The sequence below is a fragment of the Patella vulgata genome, chromosome 5, assembly GCF_932274485.2.
Source record: "Patella vulgata chromosome 5, xgPatVulg1.2, whole genome shotgun sequence".
NCBI lineage: Eukaryota > Metazoa > Mollusca > Gastropoda > Patellidae > Patella > Patella vulgata.
Genome location: NC_065883.2, coordinates 34943904 through 34971799, shown reverse-complemented (window position 1 = coordinate 34971799; position 27896 = coordinate 34943904). Strand labels below are relative to the sequence as shown.

The window sequence follows — 27896 nt, the reverse complement described above, 5'->3', positions numbered from 1 at the left end:
ATGAAAAGAAAACGTGTACAGTATAATCTGTATTCAACAGCTACTCAAGGAAGTTTTCTTGGCCGACCGCTTAATGACATTGAGCTTTTCATAAAATCTCTGTGTTTGTTAGTTGCATAGGGAGCAAGTACTGATATTCGCATCGGTATATTTGGCAGTCGCTGAAACTCGCTATTTGAACGAAAATTCTTTGACTCAAATCTCCGATATCAAAAACTAGCCGAGGCTTCCAATTTTATTTGACTTAAATAATCTAGGGATTATGTCCTAGAAGGCAATATAGTTCATAAATCCACTGACTCGTTGCATTACATATCTATAAGTTCAAAATTCACGGACCTTTGCTATTTGGAGAAACACTGAATACATCGTTTTGAAAAATCACAAGTTTTAAGAGGGAGCTCAAACACTGGAAGGTGTTAACATTACACTAGTGTATCAACTGTAACTGTCCGAAATTAATCATCCCCACATTTAAACCTACTGCAGAACGAGCAGTTAAAATAACCAAAACCTGAGCGAGGAAATAGCCTAAAATATGTCTTCTGAGGCCTGCCAACTTAACACCTGGGATAGTAGTGTAAAAGTGTCCATTAAGCCCAGTTTTATAAAAATCCTTCTAAGTGCACCATAACATTTGCATGCTTTTCTCCCGGACTCGTCATTAAAGTGTGTTATTGCGATCTAGGATAAAGTCCGTGATGACATTTAAACCCACTTGCTATGATTGTTTAGTGGGGCCCCGAGTCGAAATGCATAAATGAAGGACATTAAACCCCATTTTATTTCATCTCAATTCATCTCATAAAATACAGCTTATAATAATCTTTTGTGGAATTAAAAAAGAATATTGTGTTACGGCCTGGCCTTACAAATAAAAGGAGATATATCTCGCCATGTTACTAGACTTTAGATTCTTCTATATTTAAAACTTATATTTTAGAGAAAGTGGCCCAGTGTATAACCTGTAGTGGTGAATGCGTGCTGGTTGGAACACGGTATCAATGTATGTAAGTGGAAACTTTTAGATTTATTTTAGTGCCACAGTAAGTATTCTCATTATGTTTAAACATTACTTTTACCAGTCGATTAATTATGGACTTTTATCCAATATTCCCAACATAAGATCCAATGGATTTTTTTTTCTTTAACCTTTGCAGTCTGTCAAAATCAAGACCGATCTAAAGATTGTGGGGGTGAATTTGATAAAATCTTATATTTCATAGAAAATGATATATTTGCCAGGTGTTTATACAGATTTGTCGGGTAATATTCATTTTAATTTTACTTTATAGGTCAACATCAATATCGTGTAAGTATGGTTTACCTCTATTTATTAGGCTAACATGACAAGTCAAAGAATTGTTTTCCGGGGTTCCTCTTGATTTCGCAGGATTTACGTTGATAAAATCAGAGAATTATTATATTTGGTCTGGAAATGTCTAAATTGATGGTCAAACTATTTTAATTTAGTTACATAACTTAAAAGGGCGTTGGGTAAGGTTATATAAAGAGCTGACAGTTATCGCTATAACAGTTAAACATAGATATTTAAAACAGAATATGCTGAAAATTTCAGTCAAATTGCTTCATTGTGAACCGAGATATTAGCGATTCAATTTTAGGCTAGCCACGCTCGATCGTCATTACTACCCTTGGTACGATAATTAACAAATTCTCCATTAGCCCATTTACGTTAAAACATCCATCACAAATCCACTACATATTGTAGGCTAGCGATGACATCAAGACTTGATTATGGTCTGGATAAGTTAATTAATGTCTAATTAATAATTTAGATAACATTTAAGGCCTAAAGAAAGACCTGCAATAGGCAGATTAAGCTCTTGCATAATGCATGTTTAAACTGAGATTATTTAGTCCAGTTTTTGAACTGGTAAACGGAACTACGCCATTGTAGAAATGTCGCTTTCTTTTCATTTGTCTGAATTCTGTTAGATGCGGCGGTTAAATGCTTACTACTTTTATAAAGACATGTAGCAATATTGTCGTTGCGACATTGTTTTCAATTTATAGGCAAGGAATGGAGGAATAAGATTATATTATATTCCATTAATTAATATATTTGTCAAGTAATTAAATTCACATATACATGTATGTAGAATTGTACTAAATCAACTTAGGGTATAAGTGACAGGTTGACACATAGAGAGAGTTATATAGCCAAAACATAACAGTTTCTGTGTGTCAATAAAATACCACGAGATTACACCACGTGAGTGGAAATATTCTAATTGCATCATTTGGCTTACTTTAACCAATCATATCAGAAATTGCACAGGTTTAGGGCCATGAACAGGCTTTCTGTGCGTGCTATGCATGAGCTCTATAAAAGAAATCATAGTAAACTTTTAAGTCAGACTTCCATTGGATTCCAGAGAGGTTCCACCTGAGTTCTTAGACAACCGCTTGGCTGGCTAGGGTGGAGAATGACTGTAGTTAATATTGTAATATGTACTGTGCATTGCATCATTTGTAAGCAGCTATATGATATATAAATTGTAAAAACGAACTGTTGCATTGTTATAACTGAGAAGACAAACGTCTTAAGAAACCAGTAAGAAGTAAATACACAACGTGAAGGAGAAGCAAAGACAGCTAGAGCCAAATTCTAGACGATCACAAGGCTACAGAAATATGTAGTGAGGAAAGATGCATGTGTCGTACGTAGGATGTGGCGACCGGCCTGCAATCTCCCGCTCTCCACGTCAGACAGAAGACCCATGGTGCTACATATTCGATTTGGTGCACGTGACTACGAGATCGAGTAACCTGGAAGAAGATTAGAAGAAAAGAGAGTATGCATCACACGTTGGATGCGGGGAGTTCTCCCGGCATATTTTCTACATCTAACCAGCGACTGCATAGCACTGCATAGTCTTACATATTCGATTTGGTGCCGTGCTGAAGTGTTGACCTTTGGGGTAAGAAGTCACTTTAGAAGAAGAATACATATTTGATTTGGAAGACGTTAAGAAGAAGAAAACCTGTACAATCCAGCAACAGAACAAATTTTTGTGGAAATACGAAATCTGGTGGAAATAGTCGAAAAAGTCGGTAAATACATTTTGTTTGGTAAATTAAATGTATTATATTTGTTTACAGACCAAATAATATTAATTTAAGGTTAAAATCTGATTAGAATCTAAATATTTGAAATTTAACTGTATGGAGAATAAAATATAATCATTCATAAGTTGAGATTTATAGGTTTATTAAACAATATAATATCACTGGTCTGGTTAGGTGGTAATTGAAAGCTAGGAATGCTGTGTTTATAAAATATGGACGATGTTTCGAGTGAATGGAGGGTACAGCCATTTGCTCGCGATATAATTCTATGTAATAATGTAATGTCACACTAGTGTTTGAATAGGCAAGGGCCCTGTTTGTTTTAGACATTCAGTGGTGTACGATAACAGTATATTTGCTTTGGTTGACCTGTAAAATAGAAGTTAAAATTGTAAATGATAAGGTCAAAAAGGTCACATTACTGACGGGGAAATATGAAATAATAATGAAATTGTTTTGGCGGAATTCTAAAACAGAAACAGATATTATAAAATTATAAAATTGTATATTACTTACGTAAGGTCAAAAGGTCAAAGTTAGATTGAAAATTTATAATTAAAAAGACACATCAAAGTTTATTAATAATTAAATAAAGTTTAATTTTAATTTAAAAGTAAGAGTTACTACTAATAATATTAAACTAATATCAAAATAAAGTTTTAAAGATTTAGTAATAGTTAGTTCTTGGTCTGATGGCAATGACATGTTTGATTGCCGGATAAAATTATACAAACCAATCATACTTAGAAGAAAAAAAGAAAGTTTCAACTTGATACTATGGTAGCTGAAACAGACCAATAGAAATCCAAGAAGAAGAAATGATTTACCAGTTTACCAAATTGAGATATCCCGAGACAGAATTTTAAGTGAAACTGAACTTTATAAAATATTACGTGATGTGTTATAGTGTTTTGAAATTAGGACATTTGAAGATTTAAAAAAGACAATTGGTGTTTAGGTTTAGGCTAAGTGAATTGTCATAGGATTTTACAGTGATGAAATTTTCGGAGAGCTTTTGCATGCGACTTATGACTTTTGATTTTTGATTATTTGTTTTTTTCTTTCACAGCTTAGTTTTATAGTATAGTAATCATTTATATTTGTCTGATGTGTGAATAATTACTTATATATATTCTTAAAGGGGGAAGAAATGTGGCAATATTGTCGTTGCGACATTGTTTTCAATTTATAGGCAAGGAATGGAGGAATAAGATTATATTATATTCCATTAATTAATATATTTGTCAAGTTATTAAATTCACATATATGTAGAATTGTACTAAATCAGCTTAGGGTATAAGTGACAGGTTGACACATAGGGAGAGTTATATAGCCAAAACATAACACTTTCTGTGTGTCAATAAAATACCACGAGATTACACGTGAGTCGAAATATTCTAATTGCATCATTTGGCTTAATTTAACCAATCATATCAGAAATTGCACAGGTTCGGGGCCATGAACAGGCTTTCTGTGCGTGATATGCATGAGCGCTATAAAAAAAATCATAGTAAACTTTTAAGTCAGACTTCCGTTGGATTCCAGAGAGGTTCCATATGAGTTCCTAGACAGCCGCTTGGCTGACTAGGGTGGAGAATGACTGTAGTTAATATTGTAATATGTACTGTGCATTGTACCATCTGTAAGCAGCTATATGATGTATAAAATGTAAAAACGAACTGTTGCATTGTTATAACTGAGAAGACAAAGGTCTTAGGAAACCGGTAAGAAGTAAATACACAACGTGGAGGAGAAGCAAAGACAGCTAGAGACAAATTCTAGACCATCACAAAGCTACAGAAATATGTAGTAAGAAAAGATGCATGGGCCGTACGTAGGGTGTGGCGACCGGCCTGCAATCTCCCGCTCTCCACCTCAGACAGAAGACCCATGGTGCTACAGACTGTTGCCTGTCCAACCTCATATGTTTTCTCCGTGTCCTCCGGTTTCCTCCCACTGCTAAAGGCCCCTACGCTCAAGCGAAATATTAAAATAAAATAGAACCATATGGTAGTCCCGAAATGACCTAGTTTTTGTCGAGTGGACGTTAAACCCTCTCTCTCTCCCTCTCTATCTCTCAACATTAACCCACATCTAGCTGTTAACCGTTTGTAGGTAATGACTCAATACAATGGACATGTATAAATGCAATTTGTATTATATAAGTTTATTATATAATACTGACGTTCTAGCCGTGATTTTCTGTTAAATGAGAACTCCCAGCTGATGAATGAATTCAGGTCAGACACTGACTGTTATACTTTACATTGTAACATACAGAATAGCCATTTTTTTCAAAATTTTGGCCAGAAATAAATTTGAAATATATTAATAATACCAGAAGTGATTGCTGTTAGGGGAACTTTATTCATAAAATACGGTTATTTATGAAAAATATTAATTTTATTGTTTAGGACCACGTTCAAAAATGGCCACGTTCTAATTTTTATACATATAGACGGGGGCTGGCTGAAAAGTTCTAAGGCAGAAAGATCAATTGAGTTGAAACAAACTTTTACCGCCAACAAGTACAGTCAGTGAATGAATCATAGACATAAGAACTGCAACTGTATTGTTATTATTGTCGTCGTACCAGACCATCTTGTGAACCTATACCCATTGAAAACACCAGAAATGAACAAAACTGGCTACAAGGCAGTCATCAAGTACCTGCAACTGAAAGGAGTAGCCCCAACACAGATATAAACCGGTCTCCACTTTAGGGAATGATGTCCCTTCATTTCCCACAGTAAAGAAGTTGGTTGCGGAATTTATCTATGGCAGAGAGAGAGAGAGAGAGAGAGTCTAGACGGTGAACCGCGTCCTGGAAGGCCATCAACACCAACCAGGTGCATGACATTATGATGGCAGATCGACGATTAAACACTCCACATATTGTCAGTGCAGTGGGAACCTCTCTTAAGAGGGTTATTATCGCCAACGAATGACAAACGTTATAGCAAGCTGGGTGCCAAAGCTCTTGACAGCGGATCAGAAACGTGTCATATACCAGACGTTTTGTGACAATCTGCGCCGTTTCGAAGTAGATCCTGATAATGTCTCTTCCAGATTTCTAACAATGGATGAGACCCATTTCCGAAAATTAAAAAGAAACTAAATGCAATGAAACGAAATGGAGGTTTTACGTCCTACTGTTCTGCTCCGAACTGGGCTAATGAAGACGGGAACACTATGGCCTACTCTTATATCGAATTTCAACTGTCAAGGGATATTTTACGTCCACGCCAATGTGTACACGGGACCTTGGTTTTTTGTACCATCCGAACGACTAGACAGCTGTCCTTATCAGGCCCTCCCTCCTGCATCACTTTCTCGGCCAATGCAGGGGTCGAACGATTTAACTCCTTTAAGAATTGCGGCCTGTAAGCGACACACAAAGAGAAAAAGGAATGAATGAATGACCTACTCTCATTTCGAATTCCCGCTGTCAAGGTTTCTTTAACATGCACATCCAACATGAGCACAAAATCTTGATTTTTTTGTCCTATTTGAAGGACTAGACACTGTTCTTGCCAGGTCCTCTGTCCAACACCACTAACAAGGGGAAAATTCTTGACCAACACCGGGATCGAACTGACGAGGGGAAACCACGTCAGAAAATCCCGATGGACTTTCTCGGCCAAAGCAGAATTAAAAAAAAGGAACTAGCCGGTCATCATTTTCAATTTTTTTAAGGATGTCTGAAGAAAATATTACTCTTGACCGAAGAGGAATATGCAGAAAAAAAATGGAATCCATCGACTTTCTACAGGTCTTTCAGAGATAATCTTGAAACTTTTCAGCCAGCCCTCGTCTGTATAGAAGACCAAATACCGAAATGGAACAATATTAATGATTTGTGTTTCCTGTTTGAATATATTATATACGAAAGCAATATTTTAAACTAATGATTCTTGTTTTCTACATTCTTATGTCACCATTTCATGCACAAAATCAAAATAAAACAACGTTTGATATATACACAATTTAATGGGGAGGGGGGGTAAGTTTTTTTAGGACAATATTAAGCCTATGAAAGATATTTTCTAATGAATGTTTACCATTAAATTATGATTTACTTAGTCGAACTAGAGTTGGATATTTAGCAAAACATCAGTCAACTAACAGTCATCCAGTGATTTCTGCTTCACAAGCATTTAATTACTGATCAATGTAGCTGGTATATTTACTCCAGTGTTTTGATAAGTAGACTTTGCCATCTTATTAAAACTCAAAGATCACTCTTCTTAATTAAGTTGTTATTGTTGTTTTTGTTATTGGTTAAGAGAACTCAGTTACAAGAAACTAGTTCAGCATACCTACCCAGTTTTACATAGTTGATCATTTATTAGATTAACAAATAATACATTTCATTAGAATATGAAATATATTTGCTTAGATAATAAAAATACAAAATGAATAGCAGTATGTTTCCACTTCTTACAGGTTATATAATAACATGTTTTTCAGCAAGTAGTGGAACAGAATCATCCACGATAGATGTAACAACTAAGTATACGCCTACTTCTGTCACAGATGTAACAACAATATTGCCACCCACAACTGTTACAATTGCACCTACGATACATGTACCTACCATAAATGTATCACCAACCTACATACCTATTACTACAGATGTTTCCACAACGACAGACGTAACAACACCCAAACCATCTACCACGGGTGTAATAACAGATATACACGCTACTCCAGGTGTAACAGACAATATACCATCTACAACAGGTGTAATAATAGATATACTGTCTACTTCAGGTGTAACAACAGACATAACCCCAACTACAGATATAACAGACACACCTACTACTACAGGTGTAACAAACGCCCCATCTACGATGCATGTAATAACAGGCATACCATCTACGCCAGATGTAACACCACACAAACAATCTACCACAGATGTAACAACAGATATGGCATCGACCCCTGATGTAATAACAAAAATACCTTCTACGATAGAGGTAATAACAGATAAAACATCTACTACAGGTGTAACGACAAATATGCCATATTCGAAAGGTGTAAAAACAGACATATCTTCAACAACAAATGTAACATATGTTGACATACCATCTAGAACAGATGTGATAACCGATATACCATCTACGGCAGATGTAATGACAGATATACCATCTACGGCAGATGTAATAACAGAAATGTCACCCAAAACAGATGTAACAACAACGAACATACGCCCAACTTCAGGTTTAACAAACGGCATACCTACTGCTACAGACATACTCAATACTACAGATGTAATGGCTGACACACACACTACAGATGTAACAAACGTCCAATCTACTATAGATGTAATAACAGGCATACCATTTACGCCCGATGAAACAACATACAGAACATCTACGGCAAATGTAACAACAGACATATCACCTCCGACAGATATAACAACAGGCATACCACCTACGACAGATGTAACAACAGACATACAATCTTCGACAGATGCAACACCAGAAAAACCATCTACCACACACGTAATAACAAATATAACATCTACCTCATATGTAGCAACTGATATGGCATCTACCCCAGATGTAATAACAGATATACCATCTACCCCAGATGTAATAACACACAAACAATCTACCACAGATGAAATAACAGATATACCGTCTACCACAGATGTAACAACTCACATACCATCTACCACAAATGTAACAACAAATATACCATCTAAGAAAGATGTAACAACGGACATGTCTCCTACTACAGATATAACAGACATACCATCTACAGCAGATGTAATAACAGATATACCGTCTACGGCAGGTGCAAACACATACATACATGGACCAACAAACATAGTATTCACTACAGATGTATTAACAGACATATCACCCACAACAGGTCCAACAATCGACGTGCTATCTACCACAAATTCAATAACACACATATCATCTACCCCAGAAGTAATAACAGATATACCATCGACCTCAGCTATAATGACAGATATACCATCTACCGCGGATGTTACAGCTACGCCAGATAAAATAACACACATACCTCCTACTATAGGTGTAACAACGGACACACCCCTTACTATAGATGGAGCAAACCCCCCGTTTACCACAGATGTAATAACAGATATACCATTCACGACATATATAACAACGGGAACACCTTCTTCTTCACGTGTAACAACATACATACCCCCAACTACAGATATAACGGACGTTCCATTTACGATAGATGTAATGAGAGATATGCCATCCATGACAGATTTAAAAACAGATATATCATCTACGACAGATGTAACAACACAAATATCATCAGGGGTAATAACAGAAATATCATCCACAACAAGTGTAACAACCGACATACCTATTACTACTGCAGATTTAAAAACACGCATAGATGTAACAGACATACCATCAAGGACAGAAGTAATATCAGGTATAGACGGCATACCATCTACCACCGATCTAAAAACAGATATGCCATCTACCACGGATGTAATAACAGACATTCCATCTACGACATATGTAACAACACACATATCTTCGACAGATGTAATATCCACGATAGATGTAGTAACAGATACACCATCTAATACAGATGTATTAACAAATACATCATCTACCACAGATGTATTAACAAATATACCATCCACCACAGATGTATTAACACATATACCATCTGTGAAAAATATAACTGAAGTACCGCCTACTGCATATGTAACAACGGACATACGATCTACCACAAATGTAATAACACACATATCATCTACCGCAGATGTAATAACAGGCATAACATTACCGACAGATGTAACAACAGGTATACCCTCCACGACAGAAGTAATACCAGGCTTACCATCTACGGCGAGCGCAATAACAGAAATATCATCCACAACAGATGTAACTACTGATGTACCAGCTACGGCAAGTGGAACATCGGACATACCGCGTAATACAAATGTAGCAGACGTACTATCTACGATAGATGTAATAACAACCATACCAACTAGCGCCAATGTAACAACGTATATACCATCTACGCCAGATATAACAACATATATACCAGCTACGCCAGATATAACAACTGACCTACCATCAACGATAGATGTAACAACAGACATACCGTCTTGGAAAGATGAAACAACTATAACTTATGTTAGCGATACGACTGTCAGTTCTGGTAAGTTTTTCAATCAATACTTGAATGTTTTGTATCCAGTCTGTGATCGATGAAGGGGATCACGTGTCTAAGTGGATAAGACGCTGGCTCGCTATCCTGGAAGTCGGGTGTTCGATCCCTGCATTGCCCGAGAAAGTTCATCCAGATTTTCCGGCGTGGTTTCCCCTTGTCAGTGATGCAGGACGGAGGGCCTGACAAGGACAGCTGTCTAGTCGTTCGGATGGGACGAATAACCGAGGTCCCGTGTACATATTGGCGTGCACGTAAAAGATCCCTTGGCAGTTTGAATTCGATATAAGAGTAGGCCGTAGCGCCGCTGCCCGGGCAAAATTTCCCTCATATGTCCGTCTTCAATAGCCCAGTTCGGAGCAGAACAGTAGGACTTTAAACCCCATTTCATTTCATTTCTGTGATCGATGCAAGAAATTCTGTAATGTTTTGATAACATTTCTGTCACACTTGCCATTCTATTTACAATTGTAGAAACAATATTTACCACAGACCGATATTCGCATCGGTAAATTTGGCCGTCACTGAAACTCGCTATTTGAACGAAAATTCTTTGACTCCAATCACCGATATCAAAAACTAGCGGAGGCTTCCAATTTTATTTGACTTAAATAATCTAGGGATTATGTCCTAGAAGGCAATATAGTTCATAAATCCCCTGACTCGCTGCATTACATATCTATAAGTTCAAAATTCACAGACCTTTGCTATTTGGAGAAACACTGAATACATCGTTTTGAAAAATCACAAGTTTTAAGAGGGAGCTCAAACACTGGAAGGTGTTAATATTACACTAGTGTATCTACTGTAACTGTCCGAAATTAATCATCCCGAAATTTAAACCTATTGCAGAACGAGCAGTTAAATAACCCAAAACTGAGCTAGGAAATAAAATATGTCTTCTGAGGCCTGCCAACTTAACACTTGGGTTAGTGGTGTAAAAGTGTCCATTAAACCCAGTTTTATAAAAATCCTTCTCGTGCACCATAACATTTGCATATTTTTCTCCCCGACTCGTCATTAAAGTGTGTTATTGCGATCTAGGATAAAGTCCGTGACCGTCTTTAAACCCACTTGCTAAGATTGTTTAGTGGGGTCCCGAGTCGGAATGCATTAAAATAACCTAGTTTCTGTATAGTGCACGTTAACCCCCCCCCCCTTCTCTCTCTCTCTCCCTCTCTCTCAACATTAACCCAAATCTAGCTGTTAACCGTTTGTAGGTAATGACTCAATACATTGGACATGCATCAATGCAATTTGTATTATATAAGTGTATTATATAATACTGACGTTCTAGCCGTGATTTTCTGTTGAAAGAGAACTCCCAGCTGATGAATGAATTCAGGTCAGAAACTGACTGTTATAATTTACATGGTAACATACAGAATATGCATTTTTTCAAAATTCTGGCCAGAAATAAATTTGGAATATATTAATAATACCAGAGGTGATTGCCGTTAAGGGAACTTTATTCATCAAATACGGTTATTTATGAAAAATAGTAATTTTATCGTTTAGGGCCACGTTCTAATTTTTATACATATATACGGGGGCTGGCTGAAAAGTTCTAAGGCAGAGAGATCAATTGAGTTGAAATAAACTTTTACCGCCAACAAGTACAGTCAGTGAATGAATCATAGACATAAGAACTGCAACTGTATTGTTATTATTGTCGTCGTACCAGACCATCTTGTGAACCTACCCATCGAAATCACCAGAAATGGACAAAACTGGCTATAGGGCAGTCATCAAGTACCTGCAACTGAATGGTGTAGCCCCAACACAGATATAAACCGGTCTCCCTGACTCGCTGCATTACATATCTATAAGTTCAAAATTCACAGACCTTTGCTATTTGGAGAAACACTGAATACATCGTTTTGAAAAATCACAAGTTTTAAGAGGGAGCTCAAACACTGGAAGGTGTTAATATTACACTAGTGTATCTACTGTAACTGTCCGAAATTAATCATCCCGAAATTTAAACCTATTACAGAACGAGCAGTTAAATAACCCAAAACTGAACTAGGAAATAAAATATGTCTTCTGAGGCCTGCCAACTTAACACTTGGGTTAGTGGTGTAAAAGTGTCCATTAAACCCAGTTTTATAAAAATCCTTCTCGTGCACCATAACATTTGCATATTTTTCTCCCCGACTCGTCATTAAAGTGTGTTATTGCGATCTAGGATAAAGTCCGTGACCGTCTTTAAACCCACTTGCTAAGATTGTTTAGTGGGGTCCCGAGTCGGAATGCATTAAAATAACCTAGTTTCTGTATAGTGCACGTTAACCCCCCCCCCCCCCCCCTCTCTCTCTCTCCCTCTCTCTCAACATTAACCCAAATCTAGCTGTTAACCGTTTGTAGGTAATGACTCAATACATTGGACATGCATCAATGCAATTTGTATTATATAAGTGTATTATATAATACTGACGTTCTAGCCGTGATTTTCTGTTGAAAGAGAACTCCCAGCTGATGAATGAATTCAGGTCAGAAACTGACTGTTATAATTTACATGGTAACATACAGAATATGCATTTTTTCAAAATTCTGGCCAGAAATAAATTTGGAATATATTAATAATACCAGAGGTGATTGCCGTTAAGGGAACTTTATTCATCAAATACGGTTATTTATGAAAAATAGTAATTTTATCGTTTAGGGCCACGTTCTAATTTTTATACATATATACGGGGGCTGGCTGAAAAGTTCTAAGGCAGAGAGATCAATTGAGTTGAAATAAACTTTTACCGCCAACAAGTACAGTCAGTGAATGAATCATAGACATAAGAACTGCAACTGTATTGTTATTATTGTCGTCGTACCAGACCATCTTGTGAACCTACCCATCGAAATCACCAGAAATGGACAAAACTGGCTATAGGGCAGTCATCAAGTACCTGCAACTGAATGGTGTAGCCCCAACACAGATATAAACCGGTCTCCCTGACTCGCTGCATTACATATCTATAAGTTCAAAATTCACAGACCTTTGCTATTTGGAGAAACACTGAATACATCGTTTTGAAAAATCACAAGTTTTAAGAGGGAGCTCAAACACTGGAAGGTGTTAATATTACACTAGTGTATCTACTGTAACTGTCCGAAATTAATCATCCCGAAATTTAAACCTATTACAGAACGAGCAGTTAAATAACCCAAAACTGAACTAGGAAATAAAATATGTCTTCTGAGGCCTGCCAACTTAACACTTGGGTTAGTGGTGTAAAAGTGTCCATTAAACCCAGTTTTATAAAAATCCTTCTCGTGCACCATAACATTTGCATATTTTTCTCCCCGACTCGTCATTAAAGTGTGTTATTGCGATCTAGGATAAAGTCCGTGACCGTATTTAAACCCACTTGCTAAGATTGTTTAGTGGGGTCCCGAGTCGGAATGCATTAAAATAACCTAGTTTCTGTATAGTGCACGTTAACCCCCCCCCCCCCCTCTCTCTCTCTCCCTCTCTCTCAACATTAACCCAAATCTAGCTGTTAACCGTTTGTAGGTAATGACTCAATTCATTGGACATGCATCAATGCAATTTGTATTATATAAGTGTATTATATAATACTGACGTTCTAGCCGTGATTTTCTGTTGAAAGAGAAATCCCAGCTGATGAATGAATTCAGGTCAGAAACTGACTGTTATAATTTACATGGTAACATACAGAATATGCATTTTTTCAAAATTCTGGCCAGAAATAAATTTGGAATATATTAATAATACCAGAGGTGATTGCCGTTAAGGGAACTTTATTCATCAAATACGGTTATTTATGAAAAATAGTAATTTTATCGTTTAGGGCCACGTTCTAATTTTTATACATATATACGGGGGCTGGCTGAAAAGTTCTAAGGCAGAGAGATCAATTGAGTTGAAATAAACTTTTACCGCCAACAAGTACAGTCAGTGAATGAATCATAGACATAAGAACTGCAACTGTATTGTTATTATTGTCGTCGTACCAGACCATCTTGTGAACCTACCCATCGAAATCACCAGAAATGGACAAAACTGGCTATAGGGCAGTCATCAAGTACCTGCAACTGAATGGTGTAGCCCCAACACAGGTATAAACCGGTCTCCACTTTAGGGTATGATGCCCCTTCCTTTCCCACAGTAAATAAGTTGGTTGCGGAATTTATCTATGGCAGAGAGAGAGTCTTGACCGTGACCCGCGTCCTGGAAGGCCATCAACATCAACCAGGTGCATGACATGGTGATGGCAGATCGACGATTAACCACTCCACATATTGCCAGTGCTGTGGGCACCTCTCTTAAAAAGGTTGAGCACATTATTGCCAACGAATGACAAACGGTAACTGCAAGATGGGTGCCAAAGCTCTTGACTGCGGATCAGAAACGTGTCAGATACCAGACGTTTTGTGACAATCTGCGCCGTTTTGAAGTAGATCCTGATAATGATTCTTCCAGATTTGTAATGGATGAGACCCGTTTCCGAAAATGAAAAAGGAACTAAATGCAATGAAATGAAATGGGTTTTAACGTCCTACTGTTCTGCGCCGAACTGGGCTAATGAAGACGGGTATACGGTGAGTGAAATTTTGTCCGGACAGTTGCACTATGGCCTACTCTTATATCGAATTCCAACTGTCAAGGGATATTTTACGTGCAGGCCAATGTTTACACGGGACCTTGGTTTTTCGTCATACCCGAACGACTAGACAGCTGTCCTTATCAGGCCCTCCGTCCTGCATCGGGGGTTGGATGGCCGAATGGTTAGCACGTGCGTGCTGTATCATACGGCCTGCCATTGAGTCAAGTAGCGTGGGTTCGAATCCCCGGTGTGTGCGTGACAATGACAAGGAGTAGAGTCGCCTGTCCAACCTCGTGGGTTTTCTCCGGGTCCTCCGGTTTCCTCCCACTGCTAAAGACCCCTATGCGCAAGCGAATTATTAAAATAAAATTAAACCATATGTTAGTCCCGAAATGACCTAGTTTGTGTCGAGAGGACGTTAAACCCTATTTCTCTCTCTCTCTCTCTCTCTCTCTCTCTCCGTCCTGCATCACATTCTCGGCCAGTGCAGGGGTTGAACGATTCAACTCCTTTAAGAATTGCGGCCTGTAAACGACACACAAAGAGAAAAAGGAATGAATGAATGACTGACCTACTCTCATTTCGAATTCCAGCTGTCAAGGTTTCTTTAACATGCACATACAACATGAGCACAAAATCTTGATTTTTTGTCCTATTTGAAGGACTAGACACTGTTCTTGCCAGGTCCTCTGTCCAACACCACTAACAATGGGGAAATTCTTGACCAACACCGGGATCGAACTGACGAGGGGAAACCACGTCAGAAAATCCCGATGGACTTTCTCGGCCAAAGCAGGGGTAAAAAAAAGAACTAGCCGGTCATCATTATCATTTTTTCTTATGATGTCTGAAGAAAATATTACTCTTGACCGAAGAGGACTATACAGAAAAATAAATGAAAACCATCGACTTTCTACAGGTCTTTCAGAGATAGTCTGAAAACTTTTCAGCCAGCCCTCGTACAGAAGACCAAATACCGAAATGAAACAATATTAATGATTTGTGTTTCCTGTTTGAATATATTATATACGAAAGCAATATTTTAACCTAATGATTCTTGTTTCTACATTCTTATGTCACCATTTCATGCACAAAATCAACATAAAACAACGTTTTATATATACACAATTTAATGGGGGGGGGGGGTAAGTGTTTTCTAGGACAATATAAAGCCAATGAAAGATATTTTCTAATGAATGTTTACCATTAAATTATGATTTACTTAGTCGAACTAGAGTTGGATATTTAGCAAAACATCAGTCAACTAACAGTCATCCAGTGATTTCTGCTTCACAAGCATTTAATTACTGATCAATGTAGCTGGTATATTTACTCCAGTGTTTTGATAAGTAGACTTTGCCATGTTATTAAAACTCAAAGATCACTCTTCTTAATTAAGTTGTTGTTATTCAAACTCAAAGATGACTCTTCTTGTTGGATTTTAACTTTCGATACATTTTGGCATAGCCGGAGACAGGGCACATATCTACGTTACTTTTGATTTTTAATTTTCGACAAATCTTCCCAGATATTAGGCGCCAAATTTAGAAAATTTAAATTTTTACAAAAAACTTTTTTATTTATAAATATATATTAGTCGTGTTTTACACAAAATTAACGAGTCATCTGACTTGAGCAAAAATGTGAATTTTTCTGTCTCAGTAATTTTCCTTGGCCGCCATTGGCTAATTCAGTTTTTCAGTCCTAGATTAATTATTGTTCGATTTGTATAAAACAAAGTTCATATGCTCCGTTGTCTCAATTGTCATTTTTTTTTGTTACCGATAGAGTTATCTGTCGGCACCGGAAGTGGCAGTTAAGTGCCATTTTGACAGTTAAGTGCCATTTTTCGAAAGCAAATATTATTTTTTTTTTTTTTAAAAAAACTGATATAACTAAAAGAGTGTGCCCTTTAAAGGCGCAAAGAAGTGTGAGCTCAGTTTTTTTAATTTCGAGTTCATTTTCGAGCAAATTCGATTAAGATGTGAAAAAAGGTGTAAAATTGACCTATTTACAACCCATTCAGGCTTTTCGGATTTTAAAATATTTCTACGTAACTTTTATAAACTTGTAGCTATAATTCATACGAAGAAAATGTATGTTAAAATTAGTTTGTAATATAAGCAGTTACCTAGAAATGGACAATTTTTCATAAGTCACTGTTTTCGTTATTTTGCCTGTAAAATAGTCAATTATTATTAGATATTAACAAAAATGACACCATTTGATTCAAAAAGGAAGTATGCATCGTATCAAATTAATTACAATTTAAAATTGACACCGGAAGTGACGCCATTTTGTCAAAAAATGCATTTTTAACTTTTAAAATCGATATTTTTCCATCTAAAAATTATTTAATATGTATTAATAATTTTAACTTTTGGTTTAAATTCATATATTAATAAAATTCATACGGTCATGTAGATAACATAAAATTGTTCCTAACTTTTTCGGTTACCGAGAAATAGACGGTTTTCTACAAGACACTTTTGAAGGTTTTTGGTCCATTAAAGTGTCAATTATTATTCGATTTTCATAAAATTTTCACTGTGTGATACCTAATGCCATTTACGATTTCATACAAGTAATTTAAGATTTTCATTATCACCGGAAGTAACGTCATTTTGGCAAAAACTGTATTTTTAGCCTTCAAAACAGATATTTTAATCAAATGAGCCTGATTTGTAATGTTTTTAAAATTTTAAAATTATGATATTTGATCATACAGATACCAGAAAATGGTTTCTACCTTGTACGGTTGCAGAGAAATAAACGGTTTTCTACAAGTCACTTTTCAAGGTTTTGGGTCTATAAAAATGGCAATTATTATTCGATTTACATAAAAGTTTCACCATGTGGTGCCTTATGCCATTTCTGATTTCATAAAACTAATTGAACATTTTCATTATCACCGGAACTACTGTACACTTACATGTAACAAATGTATAAAATGAATTTATATTGCTGGATTTGGTTGCTTCGGCGTCCATTTTATTTGATGTGTGCAGTGCTTATGTGGAAACCTGTTTAATGGTTTCATTGATACCGGTAGTGACATATGTTTAAAGTAACGTGGCACCGGTGAAACCCGTCATTACTGCATCGCAGTTCTAGTTAAGTTGTTATTGTTGTTGGTTAAGAGATCTCAGTAAACTTGTTCAGCATACCTACCCAGTTTTACATAGTTGATCATTTATTAGATTAACAAATAATACATTTCATTAGAATATGAAATATATTTGCTTAGGTAATAAAAACCAATATGAATAGCAGTATGTTTCCAATTCTTACAGGTTATATAATAACATGTTTTTCAGCAAATAGTGGAACAGAATCATCCACGATAGATGTAACAACTAAGTATACGCCTACTTCTGTCACAGATGTAACAACAATATTGCCACCTACAACTGTTACAATTGCACCTACGATACATGTACCTACCATAAATGTATCACCAACCTACATACCTATTACTACAGATGTTTCAACTACGGCAGACGTAACAACACCCAAACCATCTACCACGGGTGTAATAACAGATATACCCGCTACTCCAGGTGTAATAACAGATATACCATCTACAACAGGTGTAATAATAGATATACCGTCTACTTCAGGTGTAACAACAGACATAACCCCAACTACAGATATAACAGACACGCCTACTACTACAGGTGTAACAAACGCCCCATCTACGATGCATGTAATAACAGGCATACCATCTACGCCAGATGTAACACCACGCAAACAATCTACCACAGATGTAACAACAGATATGGCATCGAACCCTGATGTAATAACAAAAATATCTTCTACGATAGAGGTAATAACAGATAAAACATCTACCCCAAGTCTAACGACAAATATGCCATATTCGAAAGGTGTAAAAACAGACATATCTTCAACAACAAATGTAACAGATGTTGACATACCATCTAGAACAGATGTAATAACAGATATACCATCTACAGCAGATGTAATGACAGATCCTACGTCAGATGTAATAACAGAAATGTCACCCAAAACAGATGTAACAACAAGGAACATACGCCCAACTTCAGGTTTAACAAACGGCATACCTACTGCCACAGACATACTCAATACTACAGATGTAATGGCTGACACACACACTACAGATGTAACAAACGTCCGATCTAGTATAGATGTAATAACAGGCATACCATTTACGCTTGATGAAACAACATACAGAACATCTACGGCAAATGTAACAACAGACATACCACCTACGACAGATGTAGCAACAGACATATCATCTTCGACAGAAGCAACACCAGATAAACCATCTACCACACATATAATAACAAATATAGCATCTACCTCATATGTGGCTACTGATATGGGATATACCACAGATGTAATAACAGATACACCATCTACCCCAGATGTAATAAAAGATATACCATCTACCAGAGATGTAATAACACACAAACAATCTACCACAGATAAAATAACAGAGATATCGTCTACCACAGATGTAACAACTCACATACCATCTACCACAAATGTAACAACAAATATACCATCTAAGAAAGATGTAACAACCGACATGTCTCCTACTACAGATATAACAAATGTTCCATCTACGATAGATGTAATAACAGACATACCATCTATAGCAGATGTAATAACAGATATACTGTCTACGGCAGGTGCAACAACATATATACCATCTTCCACTGATGTAATAACATATATGCCACCTACCACACATGGACCAACAAACATAGTATTCACCACAGATGTATTAACAGACATATCACCCACAACAGGTCCAACAACGGATATACCCCCTACAACAGGTTTAGCAATCGACGTGCCATCTACCACAAATTCAATAACACACATACCATCTACCCCAGATGTAATAACAGATATACCATCAACCTCAGCTATAATGACAGATATACCATCTACAGCAGATGTTACAGCTACGCCAGATACAATAACACACATACCTTCTACTACAGGTGTAACAACGGACACACCCCCTACTATTAATGGAGCAAACCCCCCGTTTACCACAGATGTAATAACAGATATACCATTTACGACATATGTAACAACGGGTACACCTTCTACTTCACGTGTAACAACATACATACCCCCAATTACAGATATAACAGACGTTCCATTTACGATAGATGTAATAACAGATATGCCACCCATGACAGATGTAATAACAGATATATCATCTACAACAGATGTAACAACACAAATATCATCAGGTTTAATAACAGAAATATCATCCACAACAAGTGTAACAACCGACATACCTATTACTACTGCAGATTTTAAAACACGCATAGCTGCTACTACAGATGTAACAGACACACCATCTACGACAGAAGTAATATCAGGTATACAAGGCATACCTACTACCACAGGTGTAATAACTGACATACCTACTACTACAAATGTTCAAACTACGACTGATTTAATGACAGACATAGCCCCTACTACAGGTATAACAGATGACACACCTCCTACTACAGATGTAACAAACGCCCCATCTACGATAGATGTAATAACAGATATACCATCTACACCAGATGTAAAATCACATAAACAATCTACCTCAGATGTAACAACAGATATGGCATCGACCACAGATATACCATCTACGATACCATCTACCACAAGTATAACAACAAATATACCATCTTCGAAAGAATTAAAGACGGACATATCTACAACAGCAAATGTAACGGATGTTGACATACCATCTAGAACAGATGTAATAACAGATATGCCATCTACGGCAGATGCAATAACAGAAATATTGCCCAGAACAGATGTCATAACGGACATATCCCCTACTTCAGGGTTAACAACCGACATACCTACTGCTACAGATGTAAGAACCGACATACATATTACTACAGATGTTCCAATTACGAAAGATGTTATAACAGACACATCCCCTACTACAGCTGTAACAGCTGGCAATTCTCCTACTACAGATGTAACAAACATCCCATCTACGATAGTTGTAATACCAAACATAACATTTACGACAGATGTAACAACAAACATGCCATCTACCACAGATGTTATAACAGATATGCCATATACCAAATATGTAACAACAGATATGTCATCTACCACACAAATAATAACAGATATACCATCTACCACAGATGTTGCAACTAGGACAGATGTAATAACATACATACCCCCTACTACAAGTGTAACAACGGACACTCCCACTACTACAAATCGGGCATCTACGATATATGTAATAAAAGACATACCATTCACGACAGGTGTAACAACGGACATACCTACTACCACACGTGTAACAACAGATATACCCCCTACTACAGATATAACATACGTTCCAATTGCGATAGATGTAATAACAGATATACCATCAACGACAGATATAATAACAGATAAGCCATCTACCACAGATGTAACAACACACACACGATCTACCAGAAATTTAAGAACAAATATACCATCTACGAAAGATGTAACAACGGATACATCTCTTTCTACAGATGTTCCATCAACGATAGATGTAATAGCAGACATACCATCTACAACAGATGTAATTACAGATAAAACATCTACCACAGATGTAATGACAGATATTGCATCTACGGACATGTCATCTACAACAAATGTAATAAGACACATATCATCTCTAACAGATGTATTAACTGATATACCGTCTTCGACAGAGGTATCAAAATATATACCATCTACGATAGAGGTAATAACAGACATACCATCTACGACCAAAGTAACAACAGACACACCCCCTACTACCGGTGTAACAGCTGACACACGTCCTATTACAGACGTAACAGACGTTCCATTTACGACAGATTTTACAACAGACATACCCCCTACTACAGGTGTAACAGCGGACACACCTCCTACTACAGATGTAACAAACACCCCATCTACGATAGGTGTAATAACAGATATACCATCTACGCCAGATGCAAAAACACTCAAACAATCTACCTCAGATATAACAACGGATATGCCATTGACCTCAGATATACCATATTCGATAGTGGAAACAACAGATATACCATCTACCAGATATGTAACAAAACACGTACCATCTACCACAAGTGTAACAACAAGTATAACATCTTCGAAAGAATTAGATGTAACAACACAAATATCATCAGGGGTAATAACAGAAATATCATCCACAACAAGTGTAACAACCGACATACCTATTACTACTGCAGATTTTAAAACACGCATAGCTGCTACTACAGATGTAACAGACATACCATCTACGACAGAAGTAATATCAGGTATAGAAGGCATACCATCTACCACCGATCTAAAAACACATATGCCATCTACCACGGATGTAATAACAGACATTCCATCTACGACATATGTAACAACACACATACCTTCGACAGATGTAATATCCACGATAGATGTAGTAACAGATACACCATCTACTACAGATGTATTAACAAATACATCATCTACCACAGATGTATTAACAAATATACCATCCACCACAGATGTATTAACACATATACCATCTGTGAAAAATATAACTGAAGTACCGCCTACTGCATATGTAACAACGGACATACACATATCATCTACCATAGATGTAATAACAGAAATAACATTTCCGACATATGTAACAACAGGTATACCCTCCACAACAGAAGTAATACCAGGCTTACCATCTATGGCGAGCGCAATAACAGAAATATCATCCACAACAGATGTAACTACTGATATACCAGCTACGGCAAGTGAAACATCGGACATACCGCGTAATACAAATGTAGCAGACGTACTATCTACGATAGATGTAATAACAACCATACCAACTAGCACCGATGTAACAACGTATATACCATCTACGCCAGATATAACAACATATATATCAGCTACGCCAGATATAACAACTGACCCACCATCAACGATAGATGTAACAACAGACATACCGTCTAGGAAAGATGAAACAACTATAACTTATGTTAGCGATACGACTGTCAGTTCTGGTAAGTTTTTCAATACTTGAATGTTTTGTATCTAGTCTGTGATCGATGCAAGAAGAAAGAGAGAGAAATGGTGTTTAACGTCCACTCGACACAAACTAGGTCATTTCGGGACTTACATATGGTTTAATTTTATTTCAATAATTCGCTTACGCGTAGGGGTCTTTAGCAGTGGGAGGAAACCGGAGGACCCGGAGAAAACCAAGGAGGTTGGACAGGCGACCCTACTCCTTGTCACGTACAACCGGGGATTCGAAACCACGCCAGTCGACTCAATGACAGACTTTATAATACAGCGGGTGCACGCTAACGATTCAGCCATCCAACCCCCCTCGATGCAAGAAAGTCTGTAATGTTTTGATAACATTTCTGTCACACTTGCCATTATATTTACAATTGTAGAAACAATATTTACCACAGACCATATTCGAAGCAATAATATTAATAAATCTGGTTATTAAATAATTTTGTTTTTACAGGTGCTGTTTTATATGTTACGTTATCACTACAGAAAGACTATGATGTTAAATATAGTGATAAAACATCTACAGAATATTTGTCATTAAAGAAAAGTTTAGAGATAGGTGTAAGAAATAAGTTATATGGTCGTTTCTAGTTTAATCAATAGAAAATATAATGTAGTATAACTACCTAAACAGTATATCTTTTTATATAAAACCAGCCAAATTTAATCAATATAAAATATACTCATATTAGAACATATTGTCTTATAACAACGTAAATATTATCTTTGATATTTCCAGATGAAGAGTTTCATAAATAGTTCAAGTATATTGACTACAGCTGTTACAGATATAAGGTATATGACAGCATCCCCGTTTTGAATTTTTTCTGGTAACAAATGTCATTTTTTATTTTTACTCGTTTCGATTTTAAATTCGACTACAATTGTCGATTAAGTCACAGGATAAATCATATATATATATATAATATAAAGTACAAATACTTCTTTGTTTACGGTAGATAAATGAATATATATACATATATTTATATATGCATATAAATATATATTTATACATTCTTAGAATAATAGATTTCCATGACTTATGTAAGAATTAAATCTGCCTATTGTAGGTCTTTCTTTTGGCCTCAAATGTTATATAAATTATTAATTAGACATTTTTTTCACGTGACAAACCCATAATCAAGTCTCTAGATCATTGGATTGTAGCGATTTTAATGAATAGAAACACGATCGCGATTTGATAATTTAATTGAAAAAGATAATCGATATTTCTAACTGTAACCATTGTACTTGATAATCCTGACTATATTGTGAAGACTTCAAAGCCTGGTAACGTGGCTCAGAAACAAGTAATTTGACTGAAATTTTAAATGTAATCATTTTTCATTATCTGATTTTGAACTAACTAAATCTTAACTAATGCATCTTTAACACTATCAGCATTAATGTAGTACTACAGTAGAATATGGATTAACACTGTCAACATTAATATTATTGTAATCTAGTAGCATTATAGCAGACTATAAATTAACACTATCATGATCTGGTAGTATCACACCAGATTATAAATTACCACTATCATCATTAATGTTTGTATATGTGTAGACCTGGTAGTATTATAGTAGACTATGAACTAACACTATCAACATTAATGTTTGTATATTTTTAGACCTGGTAGTATTATAGTAGACTATGAACTAACACTATCAACAGATCCTGTTATAAAAGATTGTAAACAAGAAAGTATTTGTCAATCAGTAGCTAAGAAACTAGTTACTATAGAGAATACCAATTGTTTTCTACTGGATAATGTTTGTACACAAATATTTGCTCCAATACATGTCTTTTATGGTGAAAAAACTGATAATTCTACTGAAGGTAAAGCGTCACTTTAACTGTCATTACTGTTATTTAGCTAAACGATTACCCTCTGTAAGATTTCACTGCTGGGAAGTAAACTTTGTTTACCTTACCCCTATGAGCCACTGACCCCATTTGTAAAATTTCAGATTTCACCACTATTTGATTTTCGATTTTTCAGCCCCACAATTGCAGATGTTAGCCACAAAAATGGTTTGTTTCATTTGCATATTGTGCCTATGAATTATATTAAATACCAAATTATATGTTCAAATTCTTTCTACGTGTAACTTCACATCACACAGCGTCGTACATTATTTATATACGGCGTAGTAACGTAAACTGGTCCTTCCAAATATTCACTGCTGATCCCTTTGAGAAATCAATTAAAAACTATAGTCTCTATCGCGTTCACAGGGTTTTGGGGAAAAGAGGGATAACTCTGGAACGGAAGGTCGTAGAACGCTTAATATGCTTCCCAGAATATTTGGAAACGTCCGTTAAAATTGTAGCCTCTACCGGGGTGATTACTCCGGGACGAAAAGTCACAGCGCTTTGAATTTCTCATGACCCGGATGCTTCCCGTCAATTTTACAAAAATCCGTTAAAAGGTATAGCCTCTGCAGCTATCTATAGTGTTCAACCACTCATGTTTAGAAAGAAGGGGGTTCACGGTGGCTAAATGGGTAAGACGCTGGCTCGCTAGCCTGGAGGTCGGACGTTCGATCCCAGCATTGGCCGAGAAGGTTCATCCAGATTTTCCGACGTGGTTTCCCCTTGTCAGTGATGCAGGAAGGAGGGCCTGACGAGGACAGCTGTCTAGTCGTTCGGATGGGACGAAAAACCCAGGTTCCGCGTACACTTAAAAGATCCCTTGACAGTTGGAATTCGATATAAGAGTAGGCCGTAGTGTCGATGTCCGGGCAAAATTTCCCTCATAGCTAAAACCGCTCTAGTAAAAAAGCTTTTTCGGGTACGGCATGAAAAAATAAAACATTTTTACTGACAACAGCTTTTGGTTTAAGTATATCGGGGGTTTTAATGCCGTAATACCTTAGGGCAGCGAGTGAAAAAAATTCAAATCTATAGTTCACATTCGCCCGTAGTTTCAATAGGTAGATTTAATGGCGTATCCAGAAAGCTGCGACCCCAATCCAGAAACCAGCATCTGATTCCGACACCTCGAAGAGCAAAGTCACCTTTTACTATGAAACATCATCATTGCTACATTTATGATTGTTTTATTTATTTGACAAATTATGGTTTACATTTTTACACATTATAAAAATTGAGGAAAGACGACTGGCAATGTGGCAAGATGTGTATATCAGAGATTTATATACTTTTCATGAAAACATAGCATTTTTTCAAAAGTTTCAGTGTAGTCCGCCACGACTCCACGAAAAGTGTTTGGCGACCCAAGCTGCGGTCGCGACCAACAGTTTGGACACCCAGGCCTATCGCCTGTAAATAAAAATATATTAGAGATAACGTTTTCGGTACTATTACTGATATAAAAAAGGAAAAAAAAGTAGACCCAATATATTGATCCTTAGGAAACACCTGTGGTTATGTTATTCGGAATAGCACTGCCGCCTCTAATGATGACAGATTGTTTTCTGTTCGACAACGGTTGTACGTGACAAGGAGTAGGGTTGCTTGTCCAACCTCGTGGGTTTTCTCCGGGTCCTCCGGTTTCCTCCCACTGCTAAAGACCCCTACGCGGAAGCGAATTATTGAAATAAAATTAAACCATATGTTGGTCCCGACATGACCTAGTTTGTGTCGAGTGGACGTTAAACCCCATTTCTCTCTCTCTCTGTTCGACAAATAATCTTCAATAATAGTTTACTTCGAATACCGAAACGGCTCATGTGCTCGTCGGGTAGTCGTAACTCACCGGGTTTGCATAGCCTTTGCTGACCCCGGCCTGTGATGCATAATTGTTACAATTAGGTTTTCACATTTCTTCCTTCATGTTCACTGTAAAATGTTGAGCCTACCTCAGTGACGCGTGTGCAATATAATGGCCCATTCTGACCTTTGACTATTCGTTAAATTTCATAAATATATGACTTCTCAATTTTCACTAAGATGAAATGAAAACATGTACAGTAGAATCTGTATTCAACAGCCACGCAAGGAAGTTTTCTTGGCCGACCGCTTAATGACATTGAGCTTTTCATAAAATCTCTGTGTTTGTTAGTTGCATAGGGAGCAAGTACTGATATTCGCATCGGTATATTTGGCCGTCGCTGAAACCCGCTATTTGAACGAAAATTCTTTCACTCAAATCTACGATATCAAAAACTAGCGGAGGCTTCCAGTTTTATTTGACTTAAATAATCTAGGGATTATGTCCTAGAAGGCAATATTAGTTCATAAATCCCCTGACTCTATAAGTTCAAAATTCACGGACCTTTATTTGGAGAAACACTGAATACATCGTTTTGAAAAATCACAAGTTTTAAGAGGGAGTTCAAACATTGGAAGGTGTTAATATTACACTAGTGTATCTACTGTAACTGTCCGAAATTAATCATTCCCACATTTAAACCTACTGCAGAACGAGCAGTTAAAATAACTCAAAACCTGAGCGAGGAAATAGCCTAAAATATGTCTTCTGAGGCCTGCCAACTTAACACCTGGGATAGTGGTGTAAAAGTGTCCATTAAACCCAGTTTTATAAAAATCCTTCTAAGTGCACCATAACATTTGCATGCTTTTCTCCCGGACTCGTCATTAAAGTGTGTTATTGCGATCTAGGATAAAGTCCGTGATGACATTTAAACCCACTTGCTATGATTGTTTAGTGGGACCTCGAGTCGAAATGCATAAATGAAGGACATTAAACCCCATTTTATTTCATCTCAATTCATCACATAAAATACAGCTTATAATAATCTTTTGTTGAATTAAAAAAGAATATTGTGTTACGACCTGGCCTTACAAATAAAAGGAGATATATCTCGCCATGTTACTAGACTTTAGAGTCTTCTATATTTAAAACTTATATTTTAGAGACAGCGGCCCAGTGTATAACCTGTAGTGGTGAGTGCGTGCTGGTTGGAACACGGTATCAATGTATGTAAGTGTAAACTTTTAGATTTATTTTAGTGCAACAGTAAGTATTCTCATTATTTTAAAACAACTTTTACCAGTCGATTAATTATGGACTTTTATCCAATATTCCCTACATAG

General features: G+C 36.6%; 1 protein-coding gene across 1 annotated transcript; it reads left to right on the top strand.

Annotated features, from left to right (window-relative positions):
- On the top strand, nucleotides 1–26909 carry LOC126822089 (integumentary mucin A.1-like). Its single transcript, XM_056100973.1, has 6 exons — nucleotides 1–20; nucleotides 1296–1312; nucleotides 7564–7776; nucleotides 18377–18540; nucleotides 21568–22033; nucleotides 26902–26909. Exons 1-6 carry the CDS (start codon nucleotides 1–3, stop codon nucleotides 26907–26909), a joined length of 888 nt encoding a protein of 295 aa, XP_055956948.1.
- Nucleotides 26910–27896: the final 987 nt, after the last annotated feature.

Excerpts from the sequence above, each read along its gene's own strand:
- LOC126822089 (XM_056100973.1), top strand. The coding sequence starts at position 1 with ATGAAAAGAAAACGTGTACA. Across the intron at positions 7,777-18,376 it reads ACCCAAACCATCTACCACGG|ATATACCCGCTACTCCAGGT; the intron begins GTGTAATAACAG and ends GTGTAATAACAG. Across the intron at positions 18,541-21,567 it reads ACGCCCCATCTACGATGCAT|ATAGAGGTAATAACAGACAT; the intron begins GTAATAACAGGC and ends ATACCATCTACG.